Source organism: Polyodon spathula, chromosome 13 (genome assembly GCF_017654505.1).
Source record: "Polyodon spathula isolate WHYD16114869_AA chromosome 13, ASM1765450v1, whole genome shotgun sequence".
NCBI lineage: Eukaryota > Metazoa > Chordata > Actinopteri > Acipenseriformes > Polyodontidae > Polyodon > Polyodon spathula.
Window position 1 is genome coordinate 5,788,431 of NC_054546.1, and position 24,631 is coordinate 5,813,061.

The following is a 24,631-nucleotide window of genomic DNA, read 5'->3' on the forward strand; positions in this document are numbered from 1 at the left end:
GATCCTATTTCGTACTGGTGAGTTTAGAACCTCCCTTAACTCCTCTAATAATTCCAGCTTCTAATCTGTAAGAATTCCCTGTTTATGTCAACAATTCATTTTGCTTGTTATGATACATTCCCCTGGTGATTAACAGAGGACACTGCCACAAATCTACTTCAGTGCATGTGTCTGTCGGGCTTAGAAATCTTAAGTGCTGGCAAAAGTTGAATTGTAATCCCTGCAAGTAATGTTAAATAATTGGTTTACTATATTTATGCATCCATATTGCAGTTAAAATTAGCATATCAATATGTTTCTGCTACTTGTGGTATACTGAAAGTTTGGATTATTTCCCATCTTGCAAACTGAGCCATTAGTTGTAATTGCGGTTTTCTTTCACGTTTCTAATCAAAGTACTGTATGACAATAAGGATGATAGTGTTGCATTGGCATTGCTATACAGCCCAATGGAGAAATGCTACAGTAAATGTTCCATCTTTACACAAACATTACTAAAACACAGCCTTTTTTTTTTTTTTTTTTTTTTTTTTTTAATAATTCAATGTTAGCGCCTCTTTCTGTGGCTGGCGTTAGAACTACTCTGATTTTCTGAAGTAAAGACAAAGCACTGAATTCCTGTGTAAACGTAGTGTGGTAAAATAGTCTGCAAGGCCATCCTCCTTCGTCGAGTGGAGTCTAATTTGGGGTTTTCTAAGAAATTACAAAAAGAAATGTGTTTAGTTTTAACCTGATTCAGTTTAGGGTAATTCTCGTTAAGAAAACCACATTCTACAAGCATGTGGCCTGAAGCTAAAATGAAAGCTTTTCTTCTCAACACTCATACTTTACAAAATACAATGCTGGCATTTTGTTTATAAAATGAATTATTTAAATAGTGGGGTCATACTTTGCAACGTCCACAACATCCCAGACTGATGTGTGATCTCTGTCACAATGACAAAGGCCATTCATGTTCCCACCCACGTATATAAGCTAAATAAAAAGAGACACCATAACAATTCTCATGTATTTATTTAAGAACTTAATAAATCCCTTTCATGTGTCAGACTTGTCTAACATGCATGTAGTTACAATGTCAGGTTCCTACTATTAAACAAGTTTAGTGGGTTAGCCACTAATGAGTCGTCATGGTGCAGTACGTGTTATCAAAGGGGCACTTCTCTACTAAAGGAGCCCTGTGTTGAATGAATCTCAGTGCTAGCGCCCTTGACACCACCTTCATTCACCCAAGTGTTTCAGGATCCTGTCCACAGCTTCAGCCAAGTTGTTCACATAACCGTCTGCCTTGACCGTGGGGTGCTTCTCATCGCTGGGCCTGCGGACATAAACAGGAAGGAGAGAGTTGGTTTCATTCCTTAGAAACAAACACAAGCCATAGTAATCAACTGTAAATATGTGCGAGATGTACATACTCATGTAGCAAAAAGTCACAAAAGCAAGCTGTAGGTCACAGCCGTAACCACAAAGGGACTTTACAATGATGTACATTCATTATGTGGTGGGTTTTAAATGAGCGTACATTCGTGGATATAGTTTTTATTCTAGTACTGCACAAGGACAACAGACTGGCTGTACCAGCATTGTTCAGCCAGGTTTTAAAACCTTCATGCTTACACTGCGTCACAGATTAGTGTTCAAATCCATTGTGAATATGTGTCAACACAATAATCAATCAAATTGTTCAAAGAGTAGTTGCAAAAATAAAACAGCCTTATCATCTCAGGGAAAAGAACAGCTGTTAAGAATACATCCCAGCAATGTATAGGCAGAAGTATGCTCTGGCAGCCATGCAGTTTAGTTTAAATATATACAAGAAGACCAGGAGAAGCCAACAACAAGGGGATCAGAGCAGATGGTCAAGCCTGGCATTGCTTGATTGATAACTCAGATTTATTATTAGCTTTCTTCAATGTTCCTTAAAATTTAGATCATGGGAGGGGAGGGAATGGGCAGAACTTCGTGACATGGCTTTTCCAAAAGCAGATGTTACACAGAAAAGATGAACTAGTTTGCAGTTCATCATATACACCCTGGACTAGACCACTGTCCTGCCGATTGTTCGAAGTGGAGTTGTGAACCATTTTAACAATGCAATAAATTAGAGAAAACTAGGTTTGCTTGAGGTTGCTTAACAAACCCCTTATCCTGATTCCTGGTCAAGGATTACTAGTGATTCAGAGATATTGGGCATGATCATTAATGGAAATGTATGCCAATAACAACTTTTTAAAAGTTTTTCAAAACATCAAATCTAAGAAAAAAAGCTGAAACATGCCCGCTGGTTTACACTGAGCTGCAGCAATGATCTTCCTATCAGATATGCGTGGGACTTCATTACCCAGCATTTGTGTAACCCAACATAGAAACCAGCCAAAGGCATCCTGGATTTCGTTCATAAAGGAATACTGTACAAAGCAAGCACTATCCAACTGACCTCAAAAAGTACTCAGAGACATTTAAATAAAGATGAAAGTGAGAATGACCACTGACCACTTTTGTACTAAAAATGTTTTGCATAGGGTTTAGAAATAGTAATGGAAATATGCAGTATAGATATGCAGAATCAGGAATAATAGCAATCACATTTTCAAATCAAATTAGAGTAAGCTTGGTTCAAGTTGACTTGTTTCTACAAACCTGGTGTGGTCTGCCCCACCCATTGCTCAGACAATCATTTGTACAGTACACATATTTAGTATATCTGGTGTAATTATTACAGGCAAGCCATTTTAATTGCCTCTTTTAGAAAAAAAGGAACAACGCCTTGTTTATACATATCTTAAAACAACCACAATAAGCTCCTTATCAGTGCGCCAGAACATGTTATCATTATTTATCATTTAACAACTCATAAACAAGCCCTAGCAAAGCATATAGTAAATATAAAGGAAACTTAGTCATAGTACATTAAACAAGCACTAAAACATTGTAATCAATGTCTTTATGTTTTACAAAGGGATCTCTGTGGTATGGTGTGGTATGAGTGTGCTGTATGGGGAGTCTTTAAGACAGCAGATTAATTTCAAGTGGAGCTTTGAACTCAGTTAGCAGCTAGCTGCATATAATTAAAAATTACTCACTTTTTTACAGGAACGCATATCTAAGTAATTTGAGCCGTTATGCATGTAATGTCCAGCAGGTTGAGTTGGTGTATATAATGCTAGTTACTTGTGGTTGTAACCAAGTATGTAGCTGGAATTAATATTTAGACTAAAGGGCTGACCTGGTGGATCCTATGTGTTATTCCAAGTTTAACCATTAAATGGAAGGGTTAAAAAAAAGTATATATATTTTAAACAGGATATTTAATATCTATATATTTGGTCAGATATATAAATGCCCACTACTGATTCAATAATGCCCTCAAAATGAATGAACCTTGACCAATGAAATAAATTAAAGACAAATTAAAATAACATGAAGTAGTGTAGCGTCATTAATGAGTAACTTGTTATCTTCTCTGCATGGATTTGTAATATTACTAACGCAAGATAGTTTTGCAACTCTTACCCCTGAGCTCCAAATACTATAATGGCAATTAACCAACCATTACTGAGATTGTGTTGCTACAAGTTAAAAACCATATAACCTGCACTGTGCACGGTGGGATCAAATCTTATCAGGATATCTTAATTTCTCCATTATAATGGCAAGACCCATTGCAATATCTACAGAAGCTGATTAGCTGTAAACAATTGGAACATTATTATTTTATTTATTTATCTTTAATAAGTTAGTTTGAAAGTGGTACTATTAAAAAAAAGAAAGAAAAAAAAACTGCAGAATGTTATAATGTTTGATTGAGAGATGCTGTTGACCAGGACTGCAGAGGACTGTAATAAACACAAAGTAGTGAGAAATCACTATTGACCAGAACAGCGCCCAGGGAGCTGAGCTGGAAGTACAGAACACATTGAATTAATAAATGGAAACAATAGGAAATCAGATACACATAAATAAGATGTACAGTAATTACACAGAGTGACGTTTCTCTGCTTGTATCTGGGTCAGGATGTAAGATGATTACCATGGTTACATTCATTTAGGTATGCTGCAATCTCTATAGCAAAAATAACTATACAAATAAAGACATACAGTTGTAGCCAAAAGTTTACATACCTCAATGGAAATTTATAATTTCTACTGTTTCAAAAAAACTATAATTATAGGAAAAATCTTTTGTAGCAAAAGTTTTGTTTTTGTGGATGAGGGAAAAAAAAGTTGCAGGAAATATATGTCTACAATTATTTATTTCAGAATTTGTTTTTGCAAAACTCCAAAAATGCTCATTCAAAAGTATTCATACCCTGACAAGGAAAATGAAATTAATAGCTAGTTGAGGCACCTTTAGCAATAATAACCTCTTTTAAACGATTAGGATATTTGGCAATCAGCTTTTGGCATGATTCTTTAGTGATTTTTGACCATTCTGCAACACAAAATTGTTACAGTTGATTCCAATTCTAAGGACTTCTCTTGTGCACAGCCGCCTTCAACTCATACCAAAGATTCTCAATCAGATCGAGATCTGGAGCTTGACCAGGCCATTCCAGAACCTTGATTTTATTCTTCTTTAACCATTCTGATGTGTGCTTTAGATCGTTGTTGTGTTGGAATGTCCAGATGCACTACTATCATAGCATCAAAGGATATGAATACTTTTGAATTAATAATTGTAGACATCTATTTCTTGTAACTTTTTCCTCATCCACAAAAGCAAAAGTTTTGCTACAAAAGACTTTTCCTATAATGATTTGTTTTCAAGAAATCAGTAGAAATTATAAATTTACATTGTGGTACGTAAACTTTTCACTACAACTGTAAGTAACACGCATTTAAATACCAACTTAGACCTGCATATATGACCCACATCCACTGTAGTATTAGAATAACAGGTCTGAAGAAATGGGCATGTATCGTTTCTTAAAACAGAAGCGAGTCTAGTGCCGAATGTGAGTATTTAATGGACAGTACAATGAACAACATGTATGGTTAAAGCAGAAGCCTGCACTGTTTATAAAGAGCCACTGCTTTAGTACAGCTAAGCCAGGGTTAACTGGTGTGTCCTTTTTTTCTGTCAGTTTTTTACTCCCTTTGTGTAAACACTATAAATTATATGTTCATTTAATAACAGCAATGCTTGCAGGGGTGCAGTGAGCACATTAGGTCATCTCAATCTGATGCTTCGCATGCTCCCCATATCCTCTCCCATACTGCATACTGTGGGCTTTTGGTAACAGAAGGCTTGCTCCTCAGCAAATGAGAAGGAAATACAAATATACACAAGTATGAATTCCAGAATATGCCATTGCAAGGGCTCCATAAACCCAGGGATTCACACAGGAGAGCTTCCAGTTTATTTTTGCACAGGCTCCTGGGATATGCAGGGGGTGACGGAGGACTGAAGTGTTTTGTTTTTAAACACTCTCCTTGATAAGCCAGCTGAATGTATTTCAATGTAATGCCATTTCAAATAAATAAATGACCCGATGTAGTGTTTACAAATTAGGACTCGCAAAATTTTGGCACAAAGCGTGGAACTTCATGTTACCAACCCTGTTGTATTTCACAACAGAAGCTAAATCAAAATGAGTTCACGGAGTTGAAGATGCAATTTAATTACAGGCCAAAAAAACTATTTAACTTGGTCCTGACTGTAAACAAACCCAAAGCGACCATGTTGTCCCAGTGCAGGTGAGAGGGCTGACAGTTTTTAAACATTGATTTCTAAAAGTGGTAAAAGAAAATGCATGCTTTTAAAACATTCTAGGTGAAATCCAAATTTCAATTTTAACATCTTTTAACAAACATGTGCTTTAGAGTTTGAGAGTTTCATTCAGCTCTCTAGTTTAGACTGTCAACAAATCATGCATACAGTACAGTAGGCAGCATCCATCATGTGTTCCCACCTAATGCTCGACCCTGCTTGGTAATCCATAACCTTACACAGTCAATCAGAAGATACACAGCAGACAACCTGTTCAACGTCAATTCTTATGCAGAAAACATTGCCAAAACATTTGTCTGTTGCATTGCTGCTGAAAGAGCCTTATTGAGCTCATTTTTATTGCTGTTGCTAGATTACAACCAGACCTAAACTTGATATGGCTCCCTCCTCTCTCTTTGCCATTAATTGCTGTTCCTCCCATGTCCCTAAATCAGTAAACATGACTGATTCACATCGAGCTATTATTCTTCCCTTCTACAATCAAAACACAAGGCATACCTTAGAGCTTGCTCTCAAACGGGTACCCTCTGAATGTGTGTATACAGTGTTTGGAGACGTTTCCAAGTATTTATGTAGTTTTCCTATACTTTTCACATGGTTATGCTGTGCATTTTCTATTGCTCATTATATGCTTTACAATGCATACCTGTGCTTTATTACAATTTGCCTTGCTTTTACTGGGGTTTCTCTTTTATCTTGTACTCCAGAATGCTGTGCTTGAAACTTTCATAGGACCCCAAGACAGGAGTATCCCACCTGACAAAAACAAACACCATAGCAACGTGACTGGTGTCAGTAGATACACTGCAGTTAAACTGACCTGTACTGTCGCTGCAGGTTTTCTGCAGTATAATTTGAGATTGACATGTTCATTTTAGATAGCTTGGGGAACTGACTAAAACAATAGAGAGTTTAATAAAGTTATACAGCAAATCACAAAAACACATTTAAACCCCTGAGCTATTATGGTCAGGGCTTTACTACTGAGAATCTGAGAAGGGTTATTTCAGCAGAACATGATTTAAAAGTGCCATTTAATCTGGGAATATGCAGGAAAACTTTTTCATATTTAAAACCCTTGGTTAAACTGCTGTCACTGTTTTTATCCTCAGTCCTTCCTGTTTATTTTTATTGCGCTGGGTATTAATAAAGACATGAAGCAATAAAAGAAAAGCTGAAGTGGAAAATTATAAAGAATAGCATGGCAGCTGCAGCTCGATAAATACTGTCTATTGATCTTTGAGGAGCGAAAGTTTGTAGTTTTTAACCATTTCTTGGTTTAATTTGTTTTAATTGGGACTGCTGGCAGGGAATCAAACCAAAAGTGTATATTTAAACTAGAAGGAAAATACATTATCCCTAAACTTTCAAATTCCTTTTTAAACATTCTATTTACACCTGCGGTACTCTACAGTATATGTGCTTTAAACCTTCATGACAGTGCTCTTTGGAAGAAGCACGTTTCAACTATAATGAAGCGTGTGTTACTATTACATGTGCTAAGCTAGGCTTGAATATAGTGGGAAGCCTATTAAAAATACTTTCTTCTTCTTCTTCTTCTTCTTCTTCTTCTTCTTCTTCTTCTTCTTCTTCTTCTTCTTATATATCACATGAAAGACAACTTCCCAGCCCCTGAACAATTTTGTATAATAATTACAAAAACAAAGTTCCTCTAAACTTCCTCTAAATTTGCAATAACAAGGAAGAGGCAGTCCGGCGCTATTTAAATTCAAGTGACTCTGGCTCATGCAAATTGGATACGACAGGTTTGTACAGGTTTGTGAGATAGCATCCTGATCAAGGCTGCGCACTTTCAATAACAAATAAGCAAAATAAAAACACAGGAACAAAATTTAAGTTCAAACAAAACACAACAAACCTCAAACTTCTTAAAATAAACTAAACGCACCAGAGATATGACTTCCCTGGTGATTAAACAGAGAGCACAACCTGCTGTGCTGTGCAGCCTCTATGCTTTAGAGACATTGTCGAATTGTGCTGAATTATATTGAAACCTCTCCCAGGCTCTGAATAGTGCCATGCCACTAGAGTCCGGTCTGCTAATCTATACGGAAACCATTCTAGCTCAAGCTCTTCCTGGAAGGTTGTGGTCTGAGGCTTGGTCCCAGCAAGTTGCCAGGTCTTGTTCAACTACACTACAGACAATGTTAATGTGAGTCCATTACATACCAGGGGTTTTCTCCTGAAGTTATCCTTGTTTTCTTTCTAAACCACACTGAAAGAGTATTGTTTAGTTTTATTTAGTGCCACTTAACCTTAGAAATAAAGTGCGTCTCTAAACCTGGACAATAAGGGCTTACGCATATTTGACAGTATCTTTATGATGATCAGCATCATCGCACACGGCAACGTGTTTTATTTGGAATTACCTGAGCCTTCTTTCCATTAAGAATGCATGTGGTTCTAATGCAGAGCATGTGTTTGGTGAGAGCAACTGAAAAAGGCCACTATTTTACAGCTATGGCTAGGCGTTTAGCATCACCCAATAGAGTTAACTAAATTTGCATCATAAATTAGAATGAAACTTGCTGAATAATGTTACGTTAACGTATCGAATTACATACCGCTTTGTAGTTTTCCATACGCTTAACAAAAAAGTGAAAAAAAATGTGACATTTCAAAATCTAACATGAAATACTGTATTACTGTTATGACTTCCGGTAGACTTTTGCAATATCATTTTGTTGTTTCTTTAATTACATAATGTTAAATAAAAGATCTAAAAGATCTGATTATACTTATATGAATGTGGAACAGATTTAACGCTAGATATATATTACATGTGTACATCATGTGTATTGGACATAGTTGTACATCATGTGTGCAGGAGCCGGTGCGTCTGTGTGCCTCCTGTCAACCATGGCTTACTAAACTTCTTATGTAACTGGGACATGCCTGGGAGCTTTGTTGAAGTGGTTGTTTAGGGCAAATTCAAGTGTCCTAAATACCATCTGCTACCCATGCTGATTTTTTTTTTTTTTTACTGCTCAAGGTGTGGAAAAGTACTAACAGGTAAAAAAAATACACAGACAAAGGAGGCACCATGTTTCACCTTGTAATTTAGTGAGTAGTTCTCTTGTTGTGAAAAGGAGTAATTAATTATTAATCATTGACTAACTGTCCAACAGATAGGGCTGATATGGAAGTACAGCTGACACACAAACAGCTGCTGGGAATTCAAATATCCTGCTCATATTGGCACGGTCAGATTATTATTATTTTTAAATAAGAAATACCTTGATTATTACTGCTTCTTTGTGCTGTCTGTTCCATCGTTCATTTTAAAGCATGTTGGTATGGCTGACCTTTACTGCAAATTGGAACTGCATTTTCTGCAGATAGACAGTAAGGCCCATTGCAATATCTATAGGAAATGTTTGTTCTCATGTTGAATGAATCTTTTAAAAGTTCAGGTAACTTATCGATAACTTCCTCAATCATAACATTTTTAAAAATAATGATGGAACTTGAACTAGCTGACAGAGTGTTCTTCTTTAATGATCTTGTCAAGCGTTGAACTCATTCAGTTTTAGTTAAACAGAAATGCACACAGCATGCAGACAGGCAGACATGAGCAGCCCTTATTTGTTTGTGTTTGGCAGCTATTGATAATACCAGATATTCTGCATGATCATACATAGTAGTAAATGGGTAAGTAGACTTTATGAGATCCTGTTGTTTTAAGCAACATGAAGAACTCTCCAGTTAAACAACGGTCAACTCTGGGTATGCATGTGGAAACTTATAATAAAAATATTCACTGAAACTACAACAATTAAGACTGTATAAGTAAGGAACAGCAAGTATTGAGTTTTATTTCATAAAAAAGTAGGTGTGGCAGGGCAGGGCCCTGTCTGTAAATTATAATATTGTTGTGTGGTGATTTGGTAGTGGTTGGCAGGGATGGGGTTAATATCCTATCCCTGCCCAAATACATGTGAGAATGTGGCTGGAGCCAATTGAATAATTGATAATTAGGCTCCAGCCACATGCTATAAAAGAGGAGAAAATCCTTTGTTTGGAGGAGGGAATTTGGGAGTGAAAAAGTTTTGTTGAAGATTCAGTGAAGGCGTTGCCCAGCCTGAACAGTTTTGTTTAAAACTTCTGTTTTGGCCCTTGAGCTGGTTATTTTCATTTCTGATTACTGTTTGTGACTTGTTTTTGTTAAACCTTTTATTTTGCTTTGTGAGCAGTGTTTGGTTCAACCTTTTGATTTACTTTTGTTTATTAAACAGCACAGCAGCGCTTTAACTGCAGTTTTAATGTCTCCGAGTCTCTGTCCACCCAGCAATCGTGTCACGTATGGTTACAGAAGCGGGATAGCACCCCCCAGAGACTCGGAGACAGTTTTAAACAGAACTGTTCAGGCTGGGCAGCGCCTTCACTGAATCTTCTCCAAAACACTGAGTAACAAAACTTTTTCACTCCCAAATTCCCTCCTCCAAACAAAGCATTTTCTCCTCTTTTATAGCATTTGGCTGGAGCCTAATTATCAATTATTCAATTGGCTCCAGCCACATTCTCACATGTATTTTGGCAGGGATAGGAAATTAACCCCATCCCTGCCAACCACCACCAAATCACCACACAACAATATTATAATTTACAGACAGGGCCCTGCCCTGCCACAGTTGGATATCCTGTTAAGCATATAAATGCTGAAACAGATTACAATTCAAGTACAGTGCCTTGGAAAATTATTCAGACCCCTGACCAATTCTCTCATATTACTGAATTACAAATGGTACATTGAAATTTCGTTCTGTTTGATATTTTATTTTAAGACACTTAAACTCAAAATCAATTATTGTAAGGTGACATTGGTTTTATGTTGGGAAATATTTTTAAGAAAAATAAAAAACTGAAATATCTTGCTTGCATAAGTATTCAACCCCCACACATTAATATTTGGTAGAGCCACCTTTCGCTGCAATAACAGCTTTAAGTCTTTTGGGGTAAGTATGTACCAGCTTTGCACACAGTGTCAGAGTGATTTTGGCCCATTCTTCTTGGCAGATTTGCTCCAGGTTATTCAGGTTGGTTGGACAACGCTTGTGGACCGAAATTTTCAAATAGTGCCACAGATTCTCAATGGGATTGAGATCAGGACTTTGACTGGGCCACTGTAGGACATTCACCTTTTTGTTCTTGAGCCACTCCAACGTTGCTTTGGCCTTGTTCTTGGGATCATTGTCCTGCTGAAAGGCAAATTTCCTCCCAAGCTTCGGTTTTTTAGCGGACTGAAGCAGATTCTCTTGCAGTATTTTCCTGTATTTTGCTCCATCCATTCTTCCTTCAATTGTAACAAGATGCCCAGTCCCTGCTGATGAGAAGCATCCTCACAGCATGATGCTGCCACCACCATACTTCACTGTAGGGATGGTTTGTCTTGAGGCATGGGCAGTGTTAGGTTTGAGCCACACATTACGCTTTGAGTTTTGGCCAAAAAGCTATAACTTTGTCTCATGTGACCACAAAACCTTTCCCACATCGCAGCTGGGTCACTCTCATGCTTTCTGGCAAATTCCAGATGTGCTTTCAGATAGTACTTTTTGAGTAACTGCTTCTTTCTTGGCACCCTCCCATACAGGCCAGTGTTATGCAGAGCTCTTGATATGGTTGACTGGTGCACCGTTACTCCACTCCCAGCCACTGAACTCTGTAGCTCCTTCAAAGTGATTGTTGGCCTCTCTATGGCTTCTCTCACAAGTCTCCTTCTTGTTTGAGCGTTGAGTTTTGAGGGATGGCCTTTTCTTGGCAGTGCCTGGGTGGTGTGATGCAGCTTCCACTTCCTGATTATTGATCCAACTGTGCTCACTGGGATATCCAAACAGTTGGATATTATTTTGTACCCTTTCCCTAATCTATGCATTTGTATTACTTTTCTCTAACTTTTGTAGAATGCTCTTTGGTCTTCATTTTCCTTCAGATTCACAGCCTTACCATTGATCCTTCAACAGTGGGGTTTTTATCCAGAAAATGTGACAGCAACTTTAATGGTTCACAAGTGGAGGCCAATGGTAAGGTAATTGTGTCCTTGTTAGGGCAATTTCTTTCATCGGTGCAAACTGGGAGCTTCCACAGCACAGGGGTTGAATACTTATGCAAGCAAGATATTTCAGTTTTTTATTTTTCTTAAAAATATTTCCCAACATAAAACCAATGTCACCTTACAATAATTGCTTCTGAGTTTCAGTGTTTAAAAATAAAATATCAAACAGAACTAAATTTCAATGTACCATTTGTAATTCGGTAATATGAGAGAATTGGTCAGGGGTCTGAATACTTTTGCAAGGCACTGTATATTCTGCACATAAACAACACACTGTGATTGTTTTTACAGTTTTATTATCTATTTATACTGGCTGTTCTGATAGCGATAAAAGGGAGTGTTTTATCCTGACTCAGCGACCACTACCATTCTCATCATGACACACTACCTATACATTCTAAGCTCAAGGTTTAGTTGCACAAAGTTCCTAGTTTGCATGAATGTTTACAAACAAAGTCCTTTCCTTTGCTGAGTACCACATGCTCCTATACTGTACAATATGCTTCAATAATTAGGCCTGCTAACCCCTGCATGGGAAGGAGACCAGACCATGTTACAATATTCTTGCAAGCATGACTTTGAGAATGCATTTGCACAGATAGTTTTGTCAATAACTGAATCGCTGCCACACGAAGCAAAGAGGTGTCATGGGGACAAACTTTCCACTGGCTTCAATTTATGACCCTTGACTCCTAATCTCATTTGGTAGAAGCAGTACAATTCCATGGCTGGGAAACTATCTAATCAGCTGGACTATACATATATTTCACAATGCGTCAGTTAAAAACTTGTATTATTTTACTATACTGTGTACTGAATTGTCACTGTATACAAATTAATCCTCATCTTCTAGCTCTCTACTATGTAATTCACCTTGACATTAATTAGTATCTCTACTACATAAAGAAAGTGTTTTTGAAATACACAGGATCAAATGTTTTAAAGGTAAAAGTTATATTATAAAAAATGGGGATTTATAAAAAAAAAAATCTAAGATCTCTAATGTGTTATTATAATAAACTCTGTGCCACATTTTATTCTCTACACAGTACTCCCTCTTTATTTAGCAAAACATCACAAAATTGTACAATATTGATAATAGTAAATGAACTGTGCCAAACTGTGAACTAAATGAAATGGTCAATTATAAAATAGTTAAATAATGACGTATCACTGTAATATAGGATGCTGTGTGTCATTGTGGCTCAAAGTATTTAGTAGCATTTATATTATAATTCTACTGCAATATGCTACAGCAAAGGAAATCATCTAAAAAGTATAATAAAAAAAAAAAAAAAAAACACAATAAATGAGTGAAAAGACACCAGACCACCACACTTAAATTCAAACAGGCTTCATAATAGCATCCCTGGGCTAAAACAGTGAAACATGTTTTACAAGCTGGGAATAATACCAGTCCTCCATAATGCTGAGTTTACTTGATCTCTGTTTGCTCCTGCATGCCTTACCACACTGGGTTCTTCTTTTGTTATTTTCAGTGCACTGGGTTCTTGTTAAGCAGCAGAAATTGACAGCAAATACAAGGTTCAAAGAGCCTGTGCAATGCACTCCAGGGCTCTGGGTCTGTGTCCAAGAATGGAACTCGAGTTAATTGAGTTTAGAATGGAGTAACATGAGTTTCATGGATCAAGTTCACAGGTTGTCTCCCTCCTTCGTGGAATGGGAATCTCCCAAGACACTGGAATTCTGTTCCTGTTTCTTTGAATGGTGGAAGCAGATGACACCTCGATCACTGTTTACATCACATTTTACACTGTCCCCTAAAGACCAAATTATGCCACAAAATATAAAGAAAAATGCATAAGCAACAAGTTCAATTTAGCCATTATCCAGCATTGATTTTTTTCTTTAATGCTTTCAGGCTTGGCAAAATCAAACCCCAAAATCAAATAACAAGCTCAAGTGAGGCTCTTTCAATGTTTCATTAGCTTGTAGATCCCCCCCCCCCCCCCTTATAGTCATAGACCAGCTCTCCAATAAGACCATTAAGACCCTGGTGGTAGTAATATAGGGATCAGCATAATTGTGAAGGCACTGGTCGGAGATTTTTGTCATCTTGACTTAATGTCTTATTAGTTTTTACCTTATGCTTTTTTTTTTTTTCGATAAGGTATAGATAAGGTTTTGAAAATGTTTTTCTACTGCTGCATGGCACTGTTAAACCACACATATAAGAAAAAATAGTTGACTTGTAGCTGGCCTTCTCTCATCTTCCCCCTGGTTAGGGAAGAAGAGTAATTTGAAAAAGGGTCACCCTTTCCCAAAGGCACAGCTTACATGGCAATTTACATTAATAACAGGGAAGATGTATTTTGCATCAGTAATGGCAGGTTGATTAGACCATATTGACAAATTCCTACCTAGGGCTAGTCTAGGCTGTGTCAGATATGAATACAAATTAGTAATATTTTACATAACAGAAAATACTGTATGCCCAAATGCCCTTGTAAAGAGGCTTCAAGTGACACATTTTAAGCATGCACTTGTTATTTTATGATTCACATTATTTATAAACAGTCAGATATTTAGCATCAGAACGTAATTGGAACAAGACTTGCACGGTGTACTGGGGTAAGGTAAATTTTGTGTGCAGCTCTAAGTATACAGTAAACAAATAAACAAATGTAGATTAAGTTACAGCAAGACTTCTCCAGCCCCATTTAATGCAGACACAAATCTATTAGTCATAATTACAGCAGTGGATTTTATTTACTTTTTAGCTTAAAGATTTCACTCTTAATGATCTTTCCTTCCTTATGAGCATTAGGGATAATGATTATTTAGTTCAACTCTATTACTACCACTGGCACAGCTGCACAGGAAATCCCTACTTAGAGCAGGCCAAAGTGGTTTTCGGAGCCAGGAAATGGAGCCCTGTGATTTGGTTTTACACGTGCATAATTATCAGTGCTCTGTTCCTTTTTGTCAGGAATTGTGTGCTCATAAAATAGCTGGTAGGAGGACAGAGGCAGGGACTAATGACCAGGGCTTACCCACACAGCATGTATGGCAGGGGCAGAGGCACAGTGAGCTTACCCTGCACTGCTCAGGCATCATACCACACCACCCTGTCTTCAAAGCACCTTCCCCTCCTCTGTAGGGGGGGTGAGGGATCAGTCCAGACCCAGTGCTGGAAGATTCTGTCAGCTATATGAAGGAAGACTAAAGAGCTTAAGAAAAGTTATGAATGTGAGGAGACCATTCGACACCTCCAGCTGGCTTCATAACCCAAGTTGCTAGTCTGAGCTTTGTCGAAACCACCTGTATGAGAAATTAATAGTCTTAATAGAATAGAATTAATAATTAAAGCATCATTCAATAAAACTAAAAACATGAGACGATGCAAGCACACAGCTGCACACTGCCCCTTGCAATGGGTGTGCCTTTTGCAATTTCCTATCGAGTCCCAAAACAAACTTAAACAGATGCAACGCTGCAGCGGTTTGCCGGTGTATTTATTTCATAACCAAGGTCAAATGGCTTTGTGTATCACGCTTGTAGCAGACTGACCCTTGGATAACTCCATTTGCACAATGAGGGAGCTAAAACAATGATCTGGGGCTGCCCAACAGAACATTTATAGCAAAGAGGGAGTGCCAGCGTCCCCTCAGAATTAGTACGCTGACTGCGCCATAATGAAAGACCAACTAATGCACCCGAGGGCTACCAGTTCATGTCCTTTCAGAACACTGAGATCCTGGGTCTCTGATCTCGTTTGCTTAGGGTGTTCTCTTCCCCATGATGTAAAAAACAGATCATGAAACTCGAGTACTTGCATTGTAAAAAGCTGTGAATAAGCTTTGAGCCACTCCACTACAAATATAGAAGATATTTAACTGAAAAATGTACTGTTTTATAGGAATCTTGCACTAATTCACAGTGTTTACCATTTACCCCCATTACTGTAAATGAAAGGTCAACTGACATATTTAAAGCTGCAGTGTCTTAATATTCCTGTTTTTTTTTTTTTTTTTTTTTAATTTCTTATAAGAAAGCAGACATTATTGGCAGTGCAGTTTGTTTACATTCCATAAAGGTAGCTGTCATTAATGGGATACCAGCTTCCTAACATTTGCATTTACAGTATGTGATAGAATGGTCAGTCTAATTTCTAAAACTAACAAACTGTTGCAGAAAAAAACAAACAGATTAAAAAACACATAATAATGACCCATAAATGCCAGAAGGACACCCTCTTTCAAGCTTCAGTTCGCTGTGTGCATTTCATCATTACCTATTTCGAAAGGATTTTTTTTTTGTGGTTATTAATTTGGGTGGTTGCTTATCAGGAAATAGCAGACCTAATCAATTCAACTGTGCGTGATGCTTTCATGTTGAATGTGTATGTATATTCTGTACCATAGATCCTGTAATTAAACCCTGCTGTGTAGTGTGCCACATGGAATAATGAGCACCACATTTTTCTAGCACTACTTTATATATCAGAGTAACATTAAATCCTGTCAAATGTTTTTTTTCCAAATATCACTTTATCACACTTTCATTTTGTAATTTTACTTGTAGTCAAACAGTAATTACGCAATAACTGCACAAAACACACATGCAATTAATAGTCTCATGTACACGTATTTCTACTTCTTAGAACAGTTAAAGTGCTTTGAAAATATCTGTATTTTTATAGATTTTGATTTTTTTTTCTATAGTTGATCATTTGAGATTTTGCAATATAAATGACTGTAATCATTGGAACTGGAAGAACATTGCCTGATTAAAATCCTTCAGAGCCTCCTCTAGTGCAGTTCAACCTGAAGAAAAGACCTCTGCGTTCTCTCAAGTGTGCTATTCAACTCATCCCAGTTCATAAACCAGCTACACAGAGGATCAACCCATGAATACAACTGAACAAAGTATGTTCATTGCAAGACCTTTCCTTGTAAGGTAAAAGAGACAACACTCAAGGATCCAATTCTGTTCACTATGTTTTATTGAGTTTTTAAATTAAGAAATACACTTGGCGTGCTCTGTCCACGTGTTTTCACAAGCAGTGAGAATTTAAGACATTTTCATTTTTTGTTACCTTGAAAGGCAGCTGGAAAGCAGTCCTTCAGCTGTCACAAAGGGAACTCACACTTATGTAACTTTATTGTTTATTTAAGGAGGCACCGCGACATTGGCAGGTCAGGGAGTGTGATTTCCGAGGGTAGAGCACAGATTGGTTAAACTGAAATAAGATGACTTTAAAGAAAAGAGCTGCTTAACTATTTAAAAACCTGGATGGTCTGCATTCACCTAAATACATCCACCTATAGAAGAGAAACTTGTTACAATCCCGAAACATCACACATTCTCTGTTTCGGTCACTACACCCTGGTGACTTTTTAAAAATCAAAAGCTGTGGCCTCGTTAAGCTGTCAAACATGTTTTCTTTTCAAAATACTGTTGGTACACCAGTGTGTAACCATTAACCTGTCCCCCAGCGACACCTGCCACCAGTGGATGTATTAAAATAACACATTTGTTGTAAGTGGTATTTCTTACTAATGTATTCTTGCATGCACTAGGCTAATGGTTACACCAGCTGTACCCTTCTGTACTTGGAGAGAAAGGCATGATTGAGGACTGTATACAGTATTAAGGGTTGCTTTTAAGTTTGAGTTTTAAAAAGTGCCCAGAAACGGAAAACGACACACAAAGTGTACCCAGACTGGAAGAACACATAGTTGATTACAACTGTGATATTTCATAGTTGTACCAGTTTTCCCATCTGGCTCTGGAACCAAACAAATAGGATCCGATTGATCCAGTTTCAAACAGTATTATTGGGTGGGGGGCCTGGGCTTGTGGATTCAGTCTATTAAAGGTTAATTTCTTTGATTTGTGTTATACATATTGGTTAAAACAATATTATCTCATATGTTTACAATCCGCTGCCTTTACTGTGCCTTGGAAACCTTCTGGTGATGAAATAACAAACCTTCCCTAACTTGACCTCACACTGCTCTAAGATAAGAGAGGAGCCAGCAAAAACAAACAGAAAACACCCCTCACTAAGCTCTGCTTGGTACCCTTCTCCAATTATAACAGGTAAGGCCCTGAAAGACTGCGTTGTTGTTTGATGTTTCATTTTACACGGCAGTGTAAGCCAGGTGCACTAGATTTAAAAAAAAAAAAAGGCTAAGGTTGAACTAATTGCTCTGGCAGAAAGGTTTCAATAAACTAAGGCACTTCTTATTGCTCAGCTAGTTTCCATTTTCTAAAAGTAGTTTATTGGCTTTAATTCCCAGAGCCAGGCTGGCATGTTTATAGAGATTGTAGAGTTTGGTTCAAAGGTCACTTTACGAATATCACCTGGAAAAGTATGTACTGTAGAGCAACTGAACTTTCCAGGTAGCAACAGCATGGGGAAGAGGTTAACAGCGTGCACCACAGGGATAGCTATCTACCACACTTCATTGCCTAGACACCTATCAGTCATGGGGGTAGTATTATCATTCATATAGAGAGTATAACATTAATTTTCTTAATATTCCTACTACTTTCACATTTCACACAGAAACTCCCTAGTTGTGTTCTCATGACCTTGGAAGAACGGCTGCTTTTAGAGGCTTTGATGCTATTGGTTAGAGCTCCCTCTAGTGGTCACAGGGGGGAAAACGCAAAGCAAAATACAGTTGCTGGTTACCTCGTAAAACTTTAGTTTTGATAGATAACATACAATATCACTTAAGCGCAGCCCCGAGGAATTAAATTAGTCTGGTACAAAATCAGATAAGGCAGTCTCTATGAGTCAGCTGCATCCAACGGTACTGTACTTTACTTGTTTTCCAGTTAATAGCAGATATGGGAAGGATAGGTAGAAATACATTTTAGATCCCACGCAGGAAGGCTATGTGCGGTTACGGCCCAAATCAACAGGCTTTAAATCTTGATCAGAAACTTTGGATGCTCCCTAGTGGCGAGGTTTCTGTTTTTTTTTATAATACTGAATGGTCTAATTTCGTATTTAGGTAGCTGGGGGCGTATGTCAGGAGCTGGCGTTGTGTAATATTCTGCTTCCCATAAAATTCTACATCCCCTGCTTATTGAACTATACGCAATCAGGTGGTCTAGCAATTAGACTTCCGCCACGGTTTGTTTTCTAATGTTAAGGTTAGGTTAAGGGTGAGGGTTAGTCTATATTTGCATTATTACGGTACAATGTTTTTTGCTAATCAAAAATCATTTGATTGCATGTAGTACAATAAGCAGGGCATGCAGAATTGTATGGGATTACACAACACTGGCACCTATCACTGACATACACCCCCTGCCGTGTAAATACACAATTCAAGTTGCCATACCACTAGGAGTCTGGCAGTCTTCCATCTGTGGGGAGGGAGAGACTCTGCGGTTTTACATAAACAGTGTGTCTTTTGTGTTTACGGGTGACCACAGATTCAGGGCAGCCAGCCAGTGATGTCACACAGGGGTTACATGCTGAGCAATTGCTGAAGACACACTATCTACTGTTACATGTTTTTGATTTGTCAGTGTCTCGTGTTTTCTAGTTCATCAGTTTTTTGACTCAATGCAGTCCAATGGGAATTGACTCAGAAATGTAACTACATGCTCGGTTACTCATTTCAGTGGAATATAAAGGACACGTGAAACAATGGATGACTTATAAACACTACTATATAACTGTCAACAAAATGTGACAAGATGTGACAAGTGTAAAAATGCACCCAAGACAGCATGCCTCTACCATCATTTCTCTAGCACTACAGTAGCTCTGCCACCTTGTAGTTTATAATCTTAAACCCTTTTAGTCACAACGAAGAAAGCAAGGGTGGAGAAAGCAAGGGTGGGGTATATCAATAAAAAGGAGGGACAAAGAGAGCTGCAGTGCAAAATGGTGTATAATCAAAACAGTTTGTGCATTTTACCTTTGTTGAGAAGCGTAGTCAAGCACAATTCACCACATCACATTGTGGTGTTAACTGCAGTATATGAAAAAGCACACACCTCACACCTGCCATACTAAAACCCCAGTACATGTGGATTAACCAATATCTCATTTCAGAACAACAATAAAAAGCTTCCTTAATATAGGAGAGATAGTACATGGAAAAACTACATGGTAGCACCACCTAGTGGCGACTGATTACTTACATTTACTTGCAATTCAAAACATGTAGAGTTGTGCAATTTAGGTCTGTCCTGCTTCAGAACAGAATATACCCCTACCTGGCCTAACATAGGTGTACATGTCTACTGTGAAACTCCCACAAGCATAACCCTGCAGAGTGGCATGGGGTTAGATAGACAGTAAACTGAGTCAGGAAAGCGCTCTGATGACGTGGTGAGAAATTAAGCTGTAAATATTGGGACTGACCTGTACTTTCCCATCCTCACTTGTAGAGCCTTCATCCTGCACTGCTGAGCCCCGCCGACATCATTCACCAGATCATCTCCAATCATGATGGCCTGTCGAGAGCAATGAGAAACACCTCAACATGCTGTCAAGCACCACTTTATTCCTACCATATTTCACATGCTGCGTTTCGCTGAACGCATGCACCTGATGTTAAATATTGTCACGCTAGAGATTAAACATGATCACACTGTTCAGGCATCCAAGTTAAATGTCCGTTAATGTGTATTTATTGCATGGTCAGTATACATATATATATATATATATATATATATATATAATACTTATATATATATAAAATGTTTTACAATGATCTAATGGGATAAAACCCTATTTTCTGCATAAGTATTGAATATGCAGCTGTTACTTCGAACATTCTTGTTAAGAACATAGCTGTACATAAGAAAGTTTACAAACGAGAGGAGGCCATTCGGCCCATCTTGCTCGTTTGGTTGTTAGTAGCTTATTGATCCCAAAATCTCATCAAGCAGCTTCTTGAAGGATCCCAGGGTGTCAGCTTCAACAACATTACTGGGGAGTTGATTCCAGACCCTCACAATTCTCTGTGTAAAAAAGTGTCTCCTATTTTCTGTTCTGAATGCCCCTTTTTCTAAACTCCATTTGTGACCCCTGGTCCTTGTTTTCTTTTTTCAGGCTGAAAAAGTCCCTTGCGTCGACACTGTCAATACCTTTTAGAATTTTGAATGCTTGAATTAGGTCGCCACGTAGTCTTCTTTGTTCAAGACTGAACAGATTCAATTCTTTTAGCCTGTCTGCATATGACATGCCTTTTAAGCCCGGAATAATTCTGGTTGCTCTTCTTTGCACTCTTTCTAGAGCAGCAATATCTTTTTTATAGCGAGGTGACCAGAACTGCACACAATATTCAAGATGAGGTCTTACAAGTGCATTGTACAGTTTTAACATTACTTCCCTTGATTTAAATTCAACACTTTTCACAATGTATCCGAGCATCTTGTTAGCCTTTTTTATAGCTTCCCCACATTGTCTAGATGAAGACATTTCTGAGTCAACAAAAACTCCTAGGTCTTTTTCATAGATTCCTTCTCCAATTTCAATATCTCCCATATGATATTTATAATGTACATTTTTATTTCCTGCGTGCAGTACCTTACACTTTTCTCTATTAAATGTCATTTGCCATGTGTCTGCCCAGTTCTGAATCTTGTCTAGATCATTTTGAATGACCTTTGCTGCTGCAACAGTGTTTGCCACTCCTCCTACTTTTGTGTCGTCTGCAAATTTAACAAGTTTGCTTACTATACCAGAATCTAAATCATTAATGTAGATTAGGAATAGCAGAGGACCTAATACTGATCCCTGTGGTACACCGCTGGTTACCACACTCCATTCTGAGGTTTTTCCTCTAATCAGTACTTTCTGTTTTCTACATGTTAACCACTCCCTAATCCATGTACATGTGTTTCCTTGAATCCCAACTGCGTTCAGTTTGAGAATTAATCTTTTGTGCGGGACTTTGTCAAAAGCTTTCTGGAAATCTAAATAAACCATGTCATATGCTTTGCAATTATCCATTATCGATGTTGCATCCTCAAAAAAATCAAGCAAGTTAGTTAGGCACGATCTCCCTTTCCTAAAACCATGTTGACTGTCTCCCAGTACCCTGTTACCATATAGGTAATTTTCCATTTTGGATCTTATTATAGTTTCCATAAGTTTGCATATAATAGAAGTCAGGCTTAATGGTCTGTAGTTACCTGGTTCAGTTTTGTTTCCCTTTTTGTGGATCGGTATTACGTTTGCAATTTTCCAGTCTGTCGGTACCACCCCTGTGTCAAGAGACTGCTGCATGATCTTGGTTAGCGGTTTGTAAATTACTTCTTTCATTTCTTTGAGTACTACTGGGAGGATCTCATCCGGCCCAGGGGATTTGTTTATTTTAAGAGCTCCTAGTCCCTTTAACACTTCTGCCTCAGTTATGCTAAAGTTATTTAAAACTGGATAGGAACTGGATGACATGTGGGGCATGTTGTCAGTATCTTCCTTTGTAAAAACTTGTGAAAAGTAATCATTTAACATATTTGCTATTTTTTTTTCTTCCTCTATGATTTTGCCATTTGTATCTCTTAAACATTTAATCTCCTCTTTGAATGTTCTCTTGCTGTTGTAATATTGGAAAAACATTTTGGAATTGGTTTTAGCCCCCTTAGCAATGTTCATTTCTATTTCTCTCTTGGCCTTTCTAACTTCCTTTTTGACTTGCGTTTGCAGTTCTGTGTACTCTTTCTGTGTACTTTCTTTTTTGGTCCTTTTTTAATGCTCTGTAAAGTGCCTTTTTTCGCTGAATATTTTTTTTAATTGATCTATTAAACCATTTTGGCAATTTAGTTTTACATTTAGATTTGTCTACTTTAGGGATGTAATTGTTTTGCGCCTCTAGTACTACGTTTTTGAAGAACAACCATCCTTCTTCTGTGGGTGTTTTCTCTATTTTACTCCAATCTACTTCTGTTAGTCTCTGTTTCATGCCTTCATAGTTTGCTTTTCTAAAATTGTAAACCTTAGCTTTAGTCTTTACTTTTGAGGTTTTAAAAAACACTTCAAATGAGACCATGTTGTGGTCTGAGTTTGCCAGTGGTTCTCTGACCTCTGTTTTAGTTATTCTATCTTCGTTATTTGAAAAGACTAAATCAAGGCATGCCTCCCCTCTAGTCGGTGCCTTGACAAATTGTGTTAGGAAGCAGTCATTTGTCATTTCCACCATTTCTATTTCATCCTTCGCGCTACCCACCGGGTTTTCCCATTTTATTTGGGGGAAGTTGAAATCCCCCATTAGTATGGCTTCTCCTTTGCTACACACATTTCTAATGTCATTGTATAACAGATTATTGTGCTCACCGTCTGAATCTGGCGGTCTATAGCATGCTCCTATTATTATGCCTTTTGAATTTTTGTCTGTTATTCTGACCCATATTGATTCGGTTTTATTTTCTTTGTCCAGGTTTAACACCTGGGCTTCAAGACTGTTTCTTATGTATAGCGCTACCCCTCCTCCTCGTCTGTCCTGCCTGTCTTTCCTATACAGTGTATACCCACAAATATTATATTCGTCCCCATCACTCTCAGATAACCAAGTTTCTGTAACACCTATCACATCATAGTTACTTGTTAGTGCAGTAGCTTCAAGTTCTAGAATTTTGTTTCTGATACTTCTAGCATTTAGATAAATACATTTAATGGTTGTCTTACCTGAGTTGTTGTTCTTGTTTTGATGCGGTCTCCCTTCTGTTTTTTTGTTCATTTCTCCCCCCTTCCTTTCTAGTTTAAATGCTTCCGAACCTGCTCGAGGATCTTTTCTCCAAGTAGACTAGTTCCCTTGTTATTTAAATGCAGTCCATCCCGTCTATACAGATAGTCCTTGTTGTAGAATGTGGTCCAATGATCAAGATAGGTGAAGCCTTCCCGTGTGCACCACGTCTTCAACCATTCGTTTTGATTTATTATTTCCAGCTGTCCATATGGTCCTTTGCAAGGTGCGGGTAGTATACCAGAAAATACCACAGTTTTGGTTTTCTCTTTTAATTTCCTTCCTAGCTCTCTGAATTTGTTTTGCAGGGATTTTGGTCTGTCTCTTCCAATGTTGTTTGTACCGATGTGGACGACTACTACCGGGTCGTCTCCTGTTCGTTCTAGGAGCCTGTCCACGTTCTCAGTGATGTGCTTGACCGAGGCTCCCGGAAGGCAGCACACTGTTGTAGTAAGGGGGTCCAAACTGCGAATTGAACTTGCTGTGTTTCTCAATATGGAGTCCCCAACAATCATGACCTCCCTTCTTTTTACTGTCTTGTCACCACTGTCAATAGGGTCCTGGATGTTGTTCCTTTCATTCTCTTGTTGTTGGTTCTGCTCATCAAAATTCTGAAGTGACTCAAATCTGTTGGTTGTTTTGATTTCTGGTGGTTGTGTTTGACGAAGTTTCTTTTTTTCCCTGCTTCTGCCTACCTGAACCCAGCTGTTCTGACCTTCTATCTCCCTGGTGGCTTTCAGTCTGTTAGGGGTGATGCAGACTTCCATGAATTGTGGGTGTGCCAGTTCCTCAAGATCCTGTTGCTGTCTCACTTCCTCCAGCTCCATTTCTAGCATACTTACTAGTTTATGCAAATCCTGGATCGTGCGGCACTTTACGCACACTTGGTTTAGCTCCGCTGGGTTTTCTCGGATTTCCCACATCAAGCAGGTGTCACAGATTACTGGCTTGAAGACCACTTCAGGGGTTAATCTTATTGTGGTTGCGAGCTGAGTTTAAAAATCGAAAAGAATTATTGTACCCTTCAAGGGAAAAAATTTATTTACTAAAATTAAAGGTTTTTTAGGTTTCTGAACAAAAATTGCAAAAATAGGATAACCAAAACCCTTGGTATGTTTTTTGTTCAAATAACTTTATTTTGGG

The 24,631-nt window shown here is 38.0% G+C and overlaps 1 protein-coding gene across 1 annotated transcript in view; it reads right to left on the reverse strand.

The window, feature by feature from the left end:
- Nucleotides 1–553: 553 nt before the first annotated feature.
- LOC121326204 (phospholysine phosphohistidine inorganic pyrophosphate phosphatase-like) overlaps nucleotides 554–24,631 on the reverse strand; it is a 45,016-nt gene continuing 20,938 nt past the window's right edge. The window contains exons 2-3 of the mRNA XM_041269420.1: nucleotides 20,161–20,252; nucleotides 554–1,318 (exon numbers count right to left, since the gene is read on the reverse strand). Of these exons, the coding sequence (XP_041125354.1) occupies nucleotides 1,222–1,318; nucleotides 20,161–20,252 (189 nt within the window). The 3' untranslated portion in view covers nucleotides 554–1,221. The remainder of the gene's footprint in view (nucleotides 1,319–20,160; nucleotides 20,253–24,631) is intronic.